Source organism: Chionomys nivalis, chromosome 13, assembly GCF_950005125.1.
Source record: "Chionomys nivalis chromosome 13, mChiNiv1.1, whole genome shotgun sequence".
Lineage (NCBI taxonomy): Eukaryota > Metazoa > Chordata > Mammalia > Rodentia > Cricetidae > Chionomys > Chionomys nivalis.
In genome coordinates, this window is record NC_080098.1 from 51,013,036 (window position 1) to 51,031,909 (window position 18,874).

The window sequence follows — 18,874 nt, forward strand, 5'->3', positions numbered from 1 at the left end:
AGGGTGGGCAGTATGCACTGAGATGAGGGGCTGCCCGGTCTCCCCGAGGATGCTCAAGAGACAGAGCACTTTACATGTGACAGGAAACCATGTCGTCACCACATATGAACCTACAAGGGAGTTAAATTTGAAGAGACATCAAAGAAACATCGGTGAGGCCCTTTGCTTACCCAGGGCTAGGATGAGGTGCCTTATGTGTGCTCACTAATCACTCTCATGCCAGCACAAGAACACGGTCACAGCCACTTGGCAGACCAGCAGACAGATAGAGGGCATTATTGGTTGGTGTTCCGGGTCTGACCTCTGTGTGGCCTGGCTGAATAGCGCTGTAGGACCTGACTGTGAATAGACCTTTGCTATCAGAGTGACTCTCATGAGATGTAGAGAAGGAGGGCATTGTTCTGAGGACACTGGTGTGTGTAGGACCTCGCCAGGCCTCCTCCCATCTTTATGTTCAAAGCCCTAGGAGCTCTAACTCCGCACAGGGCACTGGTATGAAGCAGGTGGCTGGGCTGAGAGCGATGCTCGGTGCTGGTTCCTAAGGCTTCTTGGTGAAGCGGTAGGTATCTTTGAGTCCTGTCTTCCTTCAGACCTACAGATGGGCAGCCTGGGCCCATTTCTGGGGCCTCTTTCGTAGAGACAGATTGAGACAGGTGACTGTGGGGCAGGCTGGAATTCAGAGTTCATGTAGGAGTGGGAGGAGGGTCCCTCTGTATCTTACTACACGTGTTTCCCACGACTTACGAGTTCACACAGAGAACCACAATGTTTTTCCACAGGTTCCGCGTCCCCACCACCTTCACGATGCACACTTTCTTGGGCCTCCGTGAAAGTTCTTTCTCTAGCTCTGCAAGAGACAGACCCAGGAGTTTGAGCAGGACAGAAGGTTCCAGATACAGCTACAACACAGCTTTGGTTTACCCATCCAGGACCATTTGAAAAGGAGGTCTTTTGCCTTTAAGCTGGGGAAGAGGGTCTAGGCTTTCTGGCTAGACATGAGTTCGGGAGATTCACAGACAGGTTTCCCACCACAACTAAAAGGGTGTGCTGTCAGTGAACATTTCCACCCAAGTTCTGCTTACAGAACCAGGCCTGGCACACACAGACACATATGGCCCACTCATCTTGCCTGAACACATCACCCCATGATGGCAGTCCAGGCTACTGAGGCTTAAGTTAGGTCCTGCACATACGGCTGGTAATTTATTTCTGCCGGAGACCGTAACCACCTATGCCACCTACAGCTCAGAGGCCTGCAAAGCTACAAGCCCATATGCACCTTACTGTTGTGGGGAGAGAATGTCTTAAGGCTGAAGCCATACACAACCTCACCTCAGCCTGTGCTGAACTCACTCTGTGCTGGCTGTGAATCTGTCCCAAGACCCAGTGAGGGAGGCATCCGTCCACTCGGGGGCCTCTCCTGCCCAGTCTGCCCACCTGTGGAGCCCTGCTCTCTGGGAACTCACCTCCCCTACAATGCTCAGAAAATGGTCCACTCTGTGGAAGTTCTAGGGACTGTAGCTGTGTGTGGGCCTCCGGTGACAGACATTCTGCTGCATAGTGCAGGGCTGTGTTTATTAAAGAGCTTGGAAACATGTCTGGTAGACATCCTCAGATCCAGCAATCTGGGTACTTTCACCGTTACACACTCGTCAGAAGTCAGCTCTCATAGGCACCCTTTCTCAGCTGTCTTCCAAGAGGAAAACTCAAACATCCGTTAGCATGTTTATGTGAGTTTAAAGTTGTTTCTTCCTCAAAAGTGGTCCATGCACAGCTGCTACTACATTATTGTGGATGAAATAGTATGTCAAAGAAGCTATAGCAATTGTATTATGACCCGAGGGTTTTGTTCTGTTTTGTTTAAATAGCATTAAATCCTAGAGCCCAGTCTAAGAATTGACTGTAGTCTACAGTGGCAATTGCATTATTCTAGAGGGAATTAAATTAACTTTTCCAGCACTATTGATGTTTTGTCAGGATCTCTGTTACTCATACCACTGGCCCATCATCAACAACATCAAACTTCTGCAGCTTCAAGTGTTTTCTTCTGGGTTGAAACCCATGTAATTCTTTTTTTTAAAATTGATTTTTATTGAGCTCTACACTTTTCATACCCTGTATTCTAAATTGTAGAAAGCATTAGCTACTTACTGAGACCCTGTTAGGTCACTGGAAACAAGGAGCTTCTTGTCTCTCTAGCCCAAGCTTCTTCCATTAAGAAACAAAAGCAAACAGGTGCAGAACAGTTGATAAGGCAGCAGCCCTGGGTTGCTGCTCAGGGCAGGAGCTCAGAGCAGAGAACCTCAGCATTCTTGGCTCAGTGCTGTCAGAGAATTTCAAACTGAGACACAGGCAGACTTAATGTTGGGATGCCAGCTGCATCTATTCCTGCTCCACATTTTTTTAACCCCTGTGGTCTGTGCATGAGGTCTGGGAGCAGCAAGGGTCCCCCAGCCTGGGAAGAAGCTCATCTCTGTGTTTCTTCTTAACCTCATTGGAAGAGCTACCCACAGTAATGGAGGTCTCAGCTCCCTAAGGCTAACTCCAGTCTGAAAATGTCAAACGGGGAATTCCAGAAATGAGAAACTCATAAATTAGATTGTCCTAATTGTTCTAGTTTTGTTATTATTTGTTAATCACTTCCTGTACCTAATTTGTAAATTAAATGTTATTGTAGATATGCAGTTATAGGGAAAACCAAGCCTGTCTAAAGTTATCCATGGTTTTAGGCACCAATGGAGGGCAGTCCTGGCTTGTGCTATGCCCTGAGGTTATGACAGGGCTGATGTGCAGGCTATGAGCTCTGGACGCAGGAGGCAGTGAAGAGGTTCTGGTCCCTCTGTATCTTCTCAAGAGCAGCAGATAAGAAAGACAGTGGAAGTATACCCTGGGCAGCCTTCCCAGGAGTGAGAGCTTGGATACCTTTGGATTGCTTTCTCATGAGGCTGCCCACAGAGGGCTCTGAACAAGAGGTCAAATGACTCTTGCTCCCTGGATGTCTCTCTCCCCATGGGGAAGAAAAGGCCATGCATATATATGCTCTCCCTCCACTGTGTGATCCTTCATGGAGCAACTTCCCAGGGAGTACATTGGGAATGGGATCTCACTGGCTCCCCAACACTCAGCCTCTCTAGTTCCCACTGTCCACCTGTAAAATACAGAGAGTTGAAGCATCCTTCCTTATGAGACCCAGAAAAGGATGAAATGTTCTCAGATCTTCTTGGGCCTCCCTGTCTCTGCCCTGGTTTTCCTTGCTGGCCTCAGAATTACTGAAAGCAAGTAACTAGGCAGACTATGCAGGACTCTGATACATGGTTGGTTGGCCTTCTTTTTCTTTCTTTCTTTCTTTCTTTCTTTCTTTCTTTCTTTCTTTCTTTCTTTTTTTTGTGGGATGCAGGCAACATAGAAACAGCAAGAAACAGCAGTCTTTACTCTTGCTGTAATTGGTCAAAATCTTGAATCAGGCTGGTGGGAAGGAAAACTATCACACTTGGGAATATCATAAGACTGTGAGACTGACTTTTGGGAACACACACAAATGTCTAATTCAGCTGTACATGTTGCCAAGACCACCACTTATGCTCACATAAAAACTCAAGACAGCTTTAAAAGAACAGAAATGGGAAATTTGGGGAGATCAGGTTTTCTTTTAGCGTAAGCCCAAGACTGGCATGCACTAACAGGGCACGAGGCTCCTCCCTCATTGTTACATCCCAGCTGAAGACTCTTCCCTGCACAGAGGCACCTGAGGAACAGCCCTGCCTCTTGGCTCCAGAGCCCTGGATTCCTATATATCATAAATATTCAAGGAATGCTGCTATCCATGGATCTCCTTTGGTGTTGGGGTACAGCCTGGGCTCTGCAGTGGACGCTCTGTGGGGTAGAGGTAATGTTGAAAAACTCCTGTTCACAGCTGAGACAGGGATGGAGGTTGTGTACAGTATGATGGCTGATCTGGGCTTGAGGACCTAGCCTTGAGGATGGGAGGATGGGTCTGTGAGGGTGGGACTTCCCTGAGCTGGGGCCTATGGGAGGAAGAGATTGGGAGCTGGACACGGAGCAGAGGCCTGGGGGAGGTAAAAATTAGGTAGGGTCTCTAAATCTACATGTAAGATTGGGGCTACTCCCTGAGGACCCTGGGGACCATTAGAGTAGTGATGATGTGATTGTATTGTTCCCGAGCTGCTGATGGAGGGAGAATAGAGTGGCAGCCAGAGCAGTGAGTACACATGAAAACCAGTTAGGGACGAGCCCCAAGCTTGACTGGAACTATGTGAGGCGCTGGGAAGATGATTATAAGTGGAGAAGCCGTTCTGAGCTAAGAAAGTTAGCGTCCCAGAGAATACGGACTCTTCCCCCCAAGTGCTGGACAGTTTTGCATTCTATTGTCTGACTGCATCTGATGGGGGTAGGGATAGAGAACCAGGGTGAATTTGCATCCCACAGTGACCACAATAACGATGACACATCCTGGTGAAGAGCACAAGCTTTCTCCTCTTTGTTAGTCACCAAAGGGGACAAATCACCTCTTACGTGGCCCCCTGCCTGAGACACAGAAGAGAGATAAGCCCCAACTAAACTTATAAGCAAAGGCTAGGGGGAGAGGAGAGCTATAATATCACTTTCCAAAAATAGCGACATGAGTCAGTGTAATTAGGATTGAGAAAACAAGTGTTTTCCAGATAACATTTTAACCTGAAAGAAGTGGGGTGTGATTATTTAATTAGGAGGCCAGAGACAGATATGCAGTGAGACTTCAGGACAGGAGTTTGCAGGAAGCCATGAGATGGTCTAAACCAAGCAGGCCTGGCCCAGTGGGTTCCTTAATTGCACCCTTTCCTATATGTCTCCATGGTCACCCTCTTCTCAGCAGCACAGGAAAGCCACTTTGGCTGGACTTTTGGGGTTCAGATCCCGCTCAACCATTTAATAGCCAACCGACCTCTGGCAAGATAACCCGGCCTCTCAGTGCCATGGCTTCCTCATCGGTAAACAGGGAGCATCGCAGTATCCCTTGTAAATGTGTTGCCGTGAAGAAACAGGTTCATGCGCATACCACATGGAGGATGGAACCTTAAGAATCAGCTGATCTCAATGTTAATCAGTCCCTTGGCATACCACATGGAGGATGGAACCTTAAGAATCAGCTGATCTCAATGTTAATCAGTCCCTTGGCATACCACATGGAGGATGGAACCTTAAGAATCAGCTGATCTCAATGTTAATCAGTCCCTTTACATGTCTTCTTTACTGTCACTGCTCCTGAGAAAGGGGGCCTCAGATTCCCCTCTAAAGAGCCAGCATTCACTACTCGCCAAGCAGACCAGCCATGGCTTGCATCCTTCACTCCAGGGAATTCAGAGCTTTTGGTTTGCCTGACTGTTCCTGCCTGAGTTGAAGGGCTTTGGCAGACCATATCTCACCCACTAAATGGTTGTGACCCAGCCTTTGTGTCCTAGGCACAAGTCAAGATAGGCATGCCACCCTTGCTGAGCCTGCAGATCTTCTGAATGGGAGTTCAGTAAGGGTGCTAACAGCTCTTACGATCCAGGTTGCTCACACTCCCCTCCCCGTTGGAAATGGGGACCTGCAGGGTACATTCTCTTGTCTGGCACAGGTCACCTGTGTCTCAAAGCCAGGCTTACCTAGGCACTTGGATTGCAGCCACTTGCCACCACCCTCTATTCTTCTGCTTTATTGTTTGACCTCTCAATGGAGTGTACATCTAAGACCCCCCCCCCATGTATGTATCCCATCTGTGTGATCTAGTGTGCTGTGCCATCAGATGCTTAATAAATGTCTGCGTTCTGAACGAATGGTTGTCACATGATTCTAGTCATTGGGAAATTCTAGTCATTTCTCCCCTCCCCTCACTGTATAGTACTTTCCTAGGGGATTTTACAAAGCATACAGGTTTTCATGTTAGCCTGGTGGCTCAAAGCTGCCATTTTCCAAACGGACTTTTTAGATCCCTTGCATTAGAGTGTCTTCTAGAGCTCACTACAAGTGCGCATTCCTGGGGCTTTTTTCAGATCTTCTAACTCAGTATCTTGGTATGACAGGGAGGAGCCAGGAACCTGGCTGTGAAGAACTTCCTGGTAACATTTACAGACTCCCAGCTTGAAAGCCCCACTTAGCTTATGCTGATGCCCTGATTCACAAGAATTCTATGGATCTGAACCACGCTACAAAAATAGTTCATGTTTCCATTTCTTCCCTTGACCAACAAATAGGTCATGTCCATGAATAGACAGTGGCAGCCCTTGGAAGAGCGTACTCAAGCAGAGAGGTCACTTACACCATCCACGCCCTGAGCCAAGGCTTTAAACATGGCAGGTTGTCATGAAAGGAGGTGCTGGGTGTCAAGAGTTGAATACGCCTGATAAAGATAGGGTACGCATCCAACTCACACCCGGCTTCTGGTTTTGTATGGGCTCTAAGGAACATGATGAGTGTGTTCACCTGATTATGAAGAAAACTCGCTCCTAGAGTGGAGATAATTTCAGTTGATTTTCACTCTCAGACTTCAGCAGCCACTGCAGTCGTTCCAAACCTTTGCAAACCATGTGGGCACAGGAACATAGACCAAACACTAGCCAGGACAGGTATTCTGGACAAGACCAGCCCTCGGGCACCCTGGTCAGCTGTAGTGTACTTACCCGGCATCACTCCCTTGATGTCACTCTCAGGGTTCACACAGTTCTTCTGTGTGATGTACAGGATCAACTTCTTTGCTGACTCAAACTGCTGGGTAGCCATTAGCCATCGGAGAGACTCGGGGAATATCCTGCAAAGACACAAGGGGAATATCTGAATGGCCTCCATTCTGTTTCATTTTAATTATGTGTCATTAGGAAAGTCAGGATGGATTCTGGTAAGTCATGATGATCTGACTCCTGCCTTGCCAGCTCACGAGAGTCTTTAAATGGATCTATCATCTGGAAAAAGTAGATATTGCTATGGTCCTCCATCCCCAAATGGAAAGTTATGATAAAATATATTTCAAATTACAGGCATTAAAACAATAATCAAAATTGTTTACTGGTCTGTATTTATTAAAAATGAATTTGGATAACAAAACTTGAATAAGTAGAAACACCCCAAAATGTCATCAGCAAAATATGGAATTTTAAAATCAGATCTTTTTTTTTTAATAATGAAATAATAGAACAAATGCCAATGCCCTTGGCTTAAATTCAATCTTGCTAATAAATTTGGATTTAGTGTATGCAGTATCTTTTCTTAATTTATTGAGATTGTAGATCATTAACATTCATTTTTCCCCTCAATATATGGTCTTAAAACCTTACAGTTTAATGTAAATATCAGTACAGCCACATCTGTGTTTGATTCCAGTACCCTGTGATTTGTATTAGGACCTCCTCTCGCCTTTGCTAGTCTGACAGCACAGGTTACTTTGTAGATTGTCTGTCAAACCTTAAAATATACAATAATGGGGGGGGAAGGGTCAATGTAACATTATTTATACCCAGTGTTTATGGATACTAACCTTACGACTAATCATAAATGATCAATGGTTTTGAGTAGTATCATTTTGTTCAAATCAAGGCCTGTGTTATATATACAGAGCAGCCATCTTTGTTCTCAGAATTTCCCAGGAAAACAGTGCTGGACCCAGGACAACCTGACCCACAGGAGAAGATTTTCCTCTTGTCCCATAGGCAGAGACCAAACTGCACTCAGTAGGCATGGTCCAGTGACTTCCAGATTGACAGATCTCTGGGACACTGTGTCATCCCTAGTAGCCATTCAGTCTTTAGCCCATAGTCATCACCCCTATGGTTTGGTCCTCAGACAACAGGGTCTGTATAACTCAAACAATTCTCAGTAAAGGTCTTTTAGGATTGCAAGGCCTGTAGGATAGGCTTGGATGCAGGCATGGTAATCCTTCATGTTTGAAGAAATGGGTGTAGGCCTCTCATGAGCTCAGACTCTTGCCGGGCACTAAATGATTTGTTGTTGTTCTGATGTAAACTGGGCATTGTCACCGTAGGACCATCTTTGATGCAGCTACTGTTGATATCAAGTCTTATGGAGGGAGACCTCTGTAAATATAATAAAGTATATATACACACTCAGTTTCGAGTGACAAGGACCAGACCCTATATATATGATATAGACTGGGACAGGGCAACTGAGGAAGGCAAAGGTTGAGACTCAAAGGAGAGGCAAAGTCATACTGGATCTGTTTTAGAGAATAAGCGAGTGCTGGTTCAGCTAAGCATGCTGTGTGCTGTGTGTGGATACGGGATCGAGAGAGATGGCATGGGGGCGTGAAACTGTACTAGATTTTTTGAGGAGGTGTAAGCTGGTAAAGCAGCAGGCTGGGTATGAGATGGGAAGAGATGAGGTAAAAGGGGAGGAAAAAGGAGAGGAAGACAAATGAAGAAGGAACCGGCACAGAGACAGAGCTACTGATAGTGGGGAATGGAAGGACCAGCAGCCAAAGGACCAGGGTGAAGGAAAAATCAGGACTGTAGTCTCTCAGGAGATACAGGTGGGTGCATGACAGCCACACAATTGCCTCCAACAGCTGCCAATCCTGCAAGCCACCTTCTAACCCCAGGCTGGTGACTGGGCTGAGCTACTGATGAGGCGGTACTGTTTACCCATTGGACAGCTGGGAAAGCTCAGGCATTGCTCAGGACACTCAGCCATCAGACAGCAGACTGGATGAGTTGAGAGCTCACTTCCTTAACCTCAGACACAGCAAAGCCGTATGCCAAGCCACAAAGACAGCTGATAGTGGCAAGTACTGTCCTTCTGAGGATTTCTAGGGGCTATACAGAAAGGCACAAGCCCAAGGTACAGGCACCAAATGCTTAGCTTTTAAGATGTATTCAAATGTATGGAAAAGTCATAAAGGACTGAGCTGTGGCTCCTGGGAAGGCCTGGGAGCCTGTCAGTTTGAGTAACACGGTGGGAACTTGATGGAGTTTCTCAGGACACAAGTATGATATAATAACACTCCAAAGTGTAAAAACCTTGACAAAGATGGGCATGGAGGCTCACACCTATATCCCAGTACTCAGAAGATTCACACGGGAGAATTGTTTTGAATTCAAGACCACTGGGGCTACCTAGTGAACCTCAGGCCAGTCTGCAATACAGAATGAGACCCCCGCCTCAAAAATCCAAACCTGGTCACAGCCTGGGGCCTGGAAGGAACATGTCTCTAATGCTCAGGGATAGGGAATATTTCAACCAAAAATATCAAAACCACATAAGGCAAATGAAAGCCACATCTGCCCAGTGCACCTCATGCTTGAGAAGCCACGAAGCAGAAATAAGTAAAAGGATCTCTGATTTGGATGGCATGGAGGTTGCGAGATCAGTTTACTGAAAATAGCTCTTGATGGAAGAGCACTCAGTACTGACTCAGGGGAGGGACTTCCAGAAGGGGAAGTTCCCGGTCAACACTGGGCCAGGCTGTGGGGAACAGAGAGGGCCTGCTGTCATACACTGGGAAAGGTGGCAGTCAGTGATAGGGGTACAGAGGCATTCCAACTCCTTACGGTAGGCATAGGAGCCTCACACACAACAGGCACCCTAATAAGTCCCACTGTCTTGACACAAGACCTTGATGGTGCCCAGGAGTGGCAAAGTGATAAAACCAATTTCAGTACCAGACAGGAATCTCTGTTTGGTATGTGTTCATATGGCCAATGACCGCAACCATCCTTTCTGCTCTAGTGCTGACATCCTGCTAGGAACCAATACTAGCACAAGTAAGTATGGGACTTGGCCTTTAGAATTCTTTCTATAGCATCCATGCTTTTGGTATTCTTAAAAAGCAGGACTAGGGCTGGTGAGATGGCTCATCATATAAAGATGCTAGCCACAGGACTGAAGACCTGAGTCCTAGCCTCGTGACTTGCTTGGTGGAAGGAGAGAACCAGCTCCTGCAAATTATCTTCTGATTGCCACAGAACACACACACACACACACACACACACACACACACACACAGATACACACACACACACACAGAGAGAATGTGTGTGTTTTTAAATGATTTATTTTGTATTTATGTGTATGCATTTGCCAGTGTGAGTTTATATGCATTGTATGCATGCAGGTGCATGTGGAGGCCAGGGGGTATCAGATACCCTGCGACTGGAGCTATAGGTTATTGTGAGCCACCTAATATGAAAGCTGGGACTGAATATGTATTCTCTGCAAAAGCAGTAAGTGCTCCTGACTAGCGAGTCGTCTCTCCAACTCTGTAACATTTTTTTTTTAAAGCAGGATAAATGTTTTGGGAAGACCCTGCACCAAACAGTGGCAGTGAAATATGGTCCTAAAGCCTCATATGGGAACTTTATGTAGAGCTCTTTCTAAATGATGCTCCTGTATCAAGAGAGAAAATGTCCTGCCTCGTAGGCTTGTTCTCTGTCTCTCTGTCCCTCTTCCTCCCCCTCCTCCTCTTCATCTTCCTCTCTCTCCCTCCCTCTTCTTTTCAAGGAGGTCCAACCAGGAAGCCCAGGCTTGACTAGAACTCAGGGAAACCCTTCTTCCCCAGCCTCCCTAGAGCTGGGATTACAGGCTTACATCACCATTCCGTTCTGTTTCTTTAAGCTGAATGGGAGCGTTCAGTTTAGTATTCAGCTTAGGCAACCCCTTCCCGTGCTTGCCTCAGCTCACATAAGGCAGAATGTGGTGGTGTAGAATTCAACAGTAGCAGCAGGGTTCTATCTCACATTCCTATTCTCCTCTCTTTCCTGGGATGCACGCGAGCTAAGCCTAGGTCTGCTTTTACACCAGTCATTAGCTGTGGAACTGTCCAGTGAAATCAGCAGCTAAAAATCTGGTACATGAAACAAGCTTCTTTCCCCTCCATTGGAATATCAGCACAGGCCCGGAAGAGGAGTCTGCACATTATAGGCATTGCAGAGAGACCCTATGGCAAAGCTGAAAACAATTTCCAGATTGAAAGTCAACTATGAAGCACTGGCCTTAATGGAGATCAGGATGAAGAAAGAAGGGTGCCATTCAAACACACCTGCATCTTCTGTTGTGTCATGGCTCGGATACCTCTGAGGATAGTTGGATAGGAAATAAATAGGACAGAGTCCATTGAAGCCTAAGCCTTACACTGTCCCTTACTGGGGATAATGTCGGCAGCAGGTATGAAGGCTTCTCTTTGAGATTAGACTGTACAGCAATCAATTTGAATAATCTGCGATTGAGTTCTCTGTTCTATTTTGATTCTTTTTTTTTTCTGGTGCTGGGGCTCTTCCTAACTTGCCACCAGTTATCTATATGGTTGTGCGCAGACTGACCGCTTGCAAATGACTTCCTTATAGTTTTATGTCTTTATTTGATCCAAAGAAGTACCAATGACTCTCAAGTGATCTGTGTGCTTTACAAGTCTCAAGTCTGAAATGAAATAGAGTAACTTGAAAAAATGTAAAAGGATTTGGGGGTAGTTTGGTGAGAAGGTAATAATTAGAGTAGATCACAAGGTTTTTAGAAAATTTGCAATAAAGGGAATTTTGTCATCTAAATTTTTAGGTTTATATATATATTTGATTACAATTTTTAAAATTGGTACATGGTACTATAAGGCTGGTCATTTGCCCATAAGGTTTAAACATAATAAACTATTTTCTTGTCCAATGGGAGAATCTAACATCAACAAGCTTCCTATCTGGGTAGCCCTTCTGTACATTAACATACGTTTACTATACAAAAGAATCAATTTCACTGTAAACGTTTTCATTAGTGTATATCATATATTTGACCTTACCTCCTATCACACTCTCATACCATCCTCTACCGTTCTTTTCCCAAGTAGTGTCTGTTCTCATGCCTTACATACCTATTTCTAAATCTAGATTCTATATATTAAAGAAAATATGCACTGTTTATCTTTCTGATCTTGCCTTATTTCACTTAATATGATGACCTACAGTTTTATCCACTTTCTTCAAAGTATCATCTTTGTTCTTTCTATGGCTAAATAAAACTCCATTGCATATACACACCACCTACTCTTTATCTGTTCGCCCCCTGATGGGCTCCTGGGCTGATTCCACGTCTTGGCTATTGTGAACCATGCTACTACTGTAATTGTGGATGTGCACACGTCTGTTCACTGATGTAGTCCTTCTGGTGTCCATATCCAGGAGTCAAAAGAGCTGTCCCGGGGTGGCTGTTCAAGAAACCCCACATGATTTCAGCGGTTGCATAGGCTGCTTCTTTGAAGGCTCATTAAACCCACATTTTGGTGAGAGACTAGTAAGGCAATTCTCTGAGTAAGAATCACGTGGGTCCTGCTTAGTTCCTCTGTACTGGGACATTTTACTCATACATAAAACACAGGAAGCGAATAAAACTAACTGGAAATGCGTTATGAAATTAGTTGTACCCTTAAGCCATTTCCTTATTTGTCTTGTGGAGTATTTGGTTTTGGGGTGATACCCGTGTACACAAACACACCTCCCTGTCTGTGATTCAACAGGGGCGTCATTCACAGGACAAACATGCACGGGGCAGTTGGAGTCATTATGGAGAAGAACTACACTTTGGGCCCTGAGAAGTTATTTTGTTGGGGAGGAAAGCATGCTAAACACACGCTGCACCACTGAGCTGAAGTTCAGCCCAGTCTGGGACTTCCATTAAGCAGGTGGACAGGAAGGACACAAAGTCTAGCCCAGAGAGGGAGCAGGGTCAATAAAACTTTGTGGAGATGACCTTTCCATGTGTGCACATGAAACTGAGTATGGGCAGAGTTGGGCCATTTCTGACTGAAATAGAGGACTCTAGTTGTTGATCAAGTACTGGACAATTAAAAAAATTCTAGAGAGGCCCAAAAGAAAACAAACGGTAACCAAGAAAAAGACCCAAATGTAATTAAACACAATAAGAAGTTACTCCAAGGTGAATAAAGTTCTTCACAAACTGAGGCCTCCCCCAATCTCATGTAAAAATGGGGGTGGAAATACATCAGCAAGTTTTTGTGACCTTAAGTGAGTAACTTTATTCCTCTGGGCCTCAGTTTCCCTGAATCTGTGGAACGAGTTCAGAAGAATGATACAGAAGCCTCAGCAGGCCAGATCCCCATGTTATCTGTTGAGATCTGGGGCTAAAAGTCACCTCTGAAAGGTAAAAATATGTCACACTGTACACAGCAGTCTCACAGTGTTACAGGCTCAGACCACACAGTGCAAAGCATCCCTACAGTGCTACAGGCTCAGACCACACAGTGTACAGCATCCTCAGGGTACAGCATCCTCAGACCACGCAGTACATAGCATCCCTACAGTGCTACAGACTCAGACCACACAGTGCACAGCATCCTTCAGGGTACAGCCTCCTCAGTACACAAGCATTTTCAGGGTGCTGCAGGCTCATGTAGGGCACATGAAGTCATTGACATTAGCCTTTTTTTTTTTAACAGTGGATCAATTCTGAATACATAGACTTGACATAACCCTAAATGGTCCTCTGTTTATGTTTTTAGCAGATAAAGACTGGGGATTCAGCTCCCATACAGACACCGACAATCTTTAACCTTGCATGCAGCTGGTGCTCATCCACCCACACACGAGCTAATACTCACCACTCTTTCCCTCCCCCTCCTTTAGAAAACTTAACCTGTGAAAGTGATTATCAGGTCACAGAAACCAAATGGCACACAGGACATTAAAGGTGCAATGCTGTACCGGAAGCTGACCGACAGCTTTAGCAAGTGATAAAGAAAATGCGGTGTTCCAACAGGCAAAGTGGTACAGGCTTGTAATCTCAGCACCTTCCAGGCTGAGACAGGGCTATTGCAAGCTTGAGGCCAGCTTGGATTACAATAGCGAGTTCTCACCCAGCCTGGATAATTTAGCAAGGCCTTGTCTAAAATGATAAAATATTTAGGAGCTGGGAATCTAGTTCAGCGGTAGAGTGCTCAGTTAGCATGTACAGGGTTCTAGGCTTAATTACCAGGCAAGAGAGAGGAGGAAAATAAAATAAGGAAAGTGGGGAGGGAAAGGGGCCAAAGGCGAGATGGATTTTTGCTGCTTCTGCATCTAATTGGAATTTTATTGGCACCTCTGTGATTGCAGCTCGCAGCAGGTGGGCCAATCAACCTGCTCCAGGGGGCCACCTTCTGACCTCATCCTGGGCTCTAATCCTATGCCCATCACGGTGGCAGACAGAAACCATGGCTACAATATCTGCTTGTCATGTGGGAGCCTCCTGCTGGCGTTGGGCAGATGCTTTGTCATCTCTATGCACACTTCTCCCGGCTCCCACAGAAACCTATCCTGATTCAAATTAGCCAGTTCCAAAGCCCGAGTGAGGCCAAACTTCTGTGCTTTCGTACTGGTCTCAGGGTCTACTGAGACTCGCTCTATCCATCTCTGTGGACGCTGACTAGCTGCCAGGGCAGAAGTCATTTAGCATTGGACACCTGTTGCCAGAGGCCACCTGACTTGAGCCAGGCACTGACAGCTCAGAATCTAACACACAGGCTCGCCCTGACTGCCCTGTCAGGTTTCCAGGCTGCAGTGGCCCTCCGGCTGGCCTTCATTTGCCCCAGCTGCTGGGTTAGGGCAGTGAGAAGGCATGTCCTGGCCCTGGGGACAATGGTATAGTGCTTGCATGGTGTCAGCGGGCCATACTTCCCTATTTTCCCAGGCCTCTCTCCACCTCTGCTTGTAAGCACGTGTGTTGGTCCCTGGGATTCATCGTATTGTACCTGACCTCTGTGCTCAGCTCAGAGGCTTAAATGAGGTAGCTTTTTACCCGAGGGCTCTTTAACAGTCTGTGTCATCAGCAAATCCCAAACAGCAGCTGAGGCACTTCGGGCTCACTTTCAACTGCTCATTCAACTTTCGTGACTGAAATATGCACTACCATTTGTGACTCTAGGGCTTTGTTTTTAATTATTTTTTTCAAATTACATAAGCATGCATATATGTACTTTGATAATATTTCCTCCCCTCTGCAGTTTCTTTCTTCCGTGTGTGTGTGTGTGTGAATGCACAAGCATGCTCCATTGCATTTAATCAGAGTATCAGAGTTGCTTCTGTGAGCATAGGCTGGGGCTCGGTTATAGACTTGAGTCAGGGCAACATAATAGAGGCTACACCACTGAGGAAAACAAACCCCTCTCCAGCAGTATACATTTGCCTGTTAGCATTACATGATGCTTCATTACCCAGTCTAGAAAATGTAGAGATAGCAAGGATTTAAATCTCTCTCTCTCTCTCTCTCTCTCTCTCTCTCTCTCTCTCTCTCTCTCTCTCTCTCTCTTCTCTCTCTCTCTCAGTTTTTGTTTGTTTGTTTTTGAGACAGGGTCTCCCTATGTAGTCCTTGCTGTCCTGGAACTCTCTATGTGGACTAGGCTGACTTTGAAGTCACAGAGATCCACCTGCTCCTGCCTCCCAAGCACTGGGATTAAAGGCATAAGCCATTATACTGGAGAAGCCTTTTTCTTTGTGTTTCTATTTCAAGTCCCCAGATCAGCTGCGAAGTGGTCACTGCAGCCTGTGAAGGGACTGCTGCTGCTGACTCAGGTGCTCAGAGGCTAATTTCTGTGACTCATCTCTTCCCCTTTCCCTTGTGAGTCAGTGTTGATACAGCTGAGTTCCTTGTGTGCAGGGAACCCCACAACCTTGTTTTATCTGTGAGAGAATCTCTGTGTATAATATGGTATTGTGCAATGAAATTGAATTTGATGGAGGATCATGTTGTGCTCCTCCTGCTTGGGAAAGAAAAACAGACTGATAATTGCTGAAACACACACACACACACACACTCACACGTCTTTTAAACTCATCTTAGCAACAAGCAGCACAATCAATTAATCCATTTAACACATTTTCATTGTGCCCTATTAGGACAGGTACTAGAAGAAATGTTTTTGTCATTGTTACAGGGAACATGGAATCTTCCAGGATGTGAAGCAAGTTCTGTGCCAAGTACATGCTACCCTTGGTGACCCAGGTACTTCCTGGACCTAATAGCATCATAGCCTGTGGGACAAGCTGAGCAGCTGGTGGCGTTCCTGAACCTAGCAGCCAAAGCACCTCTGGGAAGCCATGGACTCTCTGTGTGCCTCAGTTTTTCTTTCTGCACGGGAGTCTATCACAGTGCTACTCTCCAGGGGTCCTTGGGTAGATCAAGGGCACTTAGGGATGTAACGTGCTTAGTCTGGCCCCCAAAGAGCAACCTTCTGCTGAGCAGGGAAACACACCGCTGTCTCAGATATCTAGGAGGACAGTTTGAGCTCAGTTGAGGCCAGCTTGGGCAATATAGAAAGACTCCATTTCAAAAACAAACACAAACAAACAAGCAAATACTCCCCCAAAACCTTTTAAAACTAAACTCAAGAAATGATAAAAAGTCAATGATTCTGCCTCAAATATTTTTTTTGCTTTGTTTTATTTTTTAAGACAGGGTTTCCCAGTAGCTATGGAGCCAGTCCTAGAACTCTCTCTGTAGACCAGGATGGCCTCGAACTCACAGAGATCCACCTGCCTCTGCCTCCTGAGTGCTGGGATTAAAGGCATGCATGACCACTGCCCAGCATGCCTCAAATATTTTTAGAGATATTTCTAAATTAAGACCACTTAATATATACAATGGAATTGTTAGTTTTTTTTTTTTTTTTTTTTTTTTTTTTAATTTTCGAGATAGGGTTTCTCCGTAGCTTTTGGTTCCTGTCCTGGAACTAGCTCTTGTAGACCAGGCTGGCCTCGAACTCACAGAGATCCGCCTGCCTCTGCCTCCCGAGTGCTGGGATTAAAGGTGTGTGCCACCACCACCTGGCTCTTGTTAGTATTTTTTAACTGGGTGTATCTAGCTTGAGGCCACTTATATGTTTTATAATGACGTCTCTTGGAAATTTTAAACATTAAAATTTCTTTGGCAGAGATACTTTTTCCCAAGGATCTTTCTCCATCACCTTGGTGCTAGTTTCTTCCCCAGCTGTTGAGCATGTAGGTGCCTCACTCTCCTTCCCACGTCACAAGGCTCATTTCTCACCTGGAGAACCAGTGCAGCTACTCATGTTCTGAGGTTACACCTTCCTCTGTTTCCCAGTATTTCCCATCCAGCATCCTCCTCCTTCTCCCTGACTTCCCCAATGCTGATGCTTGGAAAGCTCTCATCAGGACGAACTTCCAGCAGAACAGAGTGATGCTCATAACTCACCATCTTCACACATCTGGTGCATGTCTTCCCACAGAGAACTCATGTTGGGTGAACCCAAGCTGTGGCTCTTTCCCAACAGGTACCTGATGAAGAGCCTTGGCAGAGGGAAACCCTACTGTTCCCGTGCAGGGGTGTGGGGACAGGCCAGGAGCAGAAATTTCTTTGAGAACAAGGCACCTGTGGTTGCTGATGATGCTGTCAGGTAAGCAAGGCAGGTATCTTAGTCCAGGCAACCAGAAACGAGGTAGGACTCAGCCATCTTAGGGTTTCTTTAGCATATCCTTTACACCCTCCTCTAAAGGGCACTAGGTCCATATGTCATATGTAAGAGGCTTGATCTTTTACTTAGCACAGGACTGTGCCTCTGACCTCAGGACTCACCTGGAGCCCTGAACACCTCTTCATATGTATTTGTGGTGTATGTATGAGCAGGTGGACGTGCACATGGAGGCCTAAGGTTGACTTCGGGGGTCTTTTGTGATTGTTTTCCATCTTAAATATTCTCTTGCTTGAAGCAAGAGCTTGCCGATTCATTTAGTCTTTGGAGTCAGCTTGCTTTGGGGATCCTCTCTGTTCCTGACACCTCCCCCACTTTCCCATGCTGGGATTACAGGTGGGCCACTACCCCCATCCAACATTTACATGGGTGGTAGGGATCCAAACTGAGGTCCTTACACCTGAGCGGCAAAAGCTTTCTCCCCAGGTTTCTAGGGAAGCTTTTTGACTCTGTTTATTTCCATGCAAAACTGGATCACTCTGTGAAACTCCTTGGGGAGGAAGCGCACAGATGATCTTAGGGAAAGTGTGTCTTTGAAATGTTAAGGCACACCAACATCTGCATACTCCATAGTGCTTTGGGATATAAATTTTAAGTGTGATTTTCCTTCCTTGCCTTGCTGGTTCATGAGGGCAGGGCTGTGACTGCCTTGTTTATGATGACAGTTCCTACACCTAGGAAACATCTGAAGAACAGTGAGCACGCACACATCCTCCACAGGTGCTCACCGAGGCGCCACACTGATGTTCACCGGCACAGGAGGGTACACAGCAGATGTGAGTGCCTGCATCACCAAACCTGCACTGTCCTCTGCTCCTCTCATTTCACCGTGAGATGATGACAGGCTTCCAACCACAGGGATGGCACGCACCATCCCTGATTCCTGGGCCTCCTCCAGAAAAACTCAGCACTAAGTCCCGACCATGAAAGCTCACATTCCCTGCCCCGCCTGCTACCTTCCTGGTCTCCTGAAGCATCCTCATGTAACAGACCTTGATACAATGACCAGAAGACAGGGTAAGACTGTGTCTTGCACAGGGGGGGCTCTCACCAAGGAGTTGTTACCAAGCTACACTGCCAGTGGGCTGGGGCCACTGGAGGAGGTGCCTGTCCTACCCTTGCACTGTTTGAAAGCAGCAGCCCTTCCCTTCTTCAGGTCTGTTTCTTCCTTCTCTTACCTCCCACTTAGCTTCTTGCTACACCTGGCAGAATCCCTCTTACTCTTTGGTCCGTTGGTGTTCTAAATCTTGATTTTATTTCTCCTTATTTGTTTGTGAGCTATGAGGCTAGAAGCATTTATTTGGGAAAAAAGATAGGTCAGTACATCTCTTTAGATTGGCACTAAGCTATGCTGCCCTTTCCTAAGGGGTAATGAATGGCTAAGCAAACAACTAAACTGGGATTTCTATGTGGCACCAAGTCAGG

General features: G+C 46.0%; 1 protein-coding gene across 2 annotated transcripts in view; it reads right to left on the reverse strand.

Annotated features, from left to right (window-relative positions):
* Positions 1 to 18,874, reverse strand: part of Slc22a23 (solute carrier family 22 member 23) — a 159,277-nt gene that overhangs the window by 15,744 nt on the left and 124,659 nt on the right. For both annotated transcript variants that reach the window (XM_057787306.1, XM_057787305.1), the window contains exons 5-6: positions 6,660 to 6,787; positions 745 to 847 (exon numbers count right to left, since the gene is read on the reverse strand). In XM_057787306.1, the coding sequence (XP_057643289.1) occupies positions 745 to 847; positions 6,660 to 6,787 (231 nt within the window). The remainder of the gene's footprint in view (positions 1 to 744; positions 848 to 6,659; positions 6,788 to 18,874) is intronic.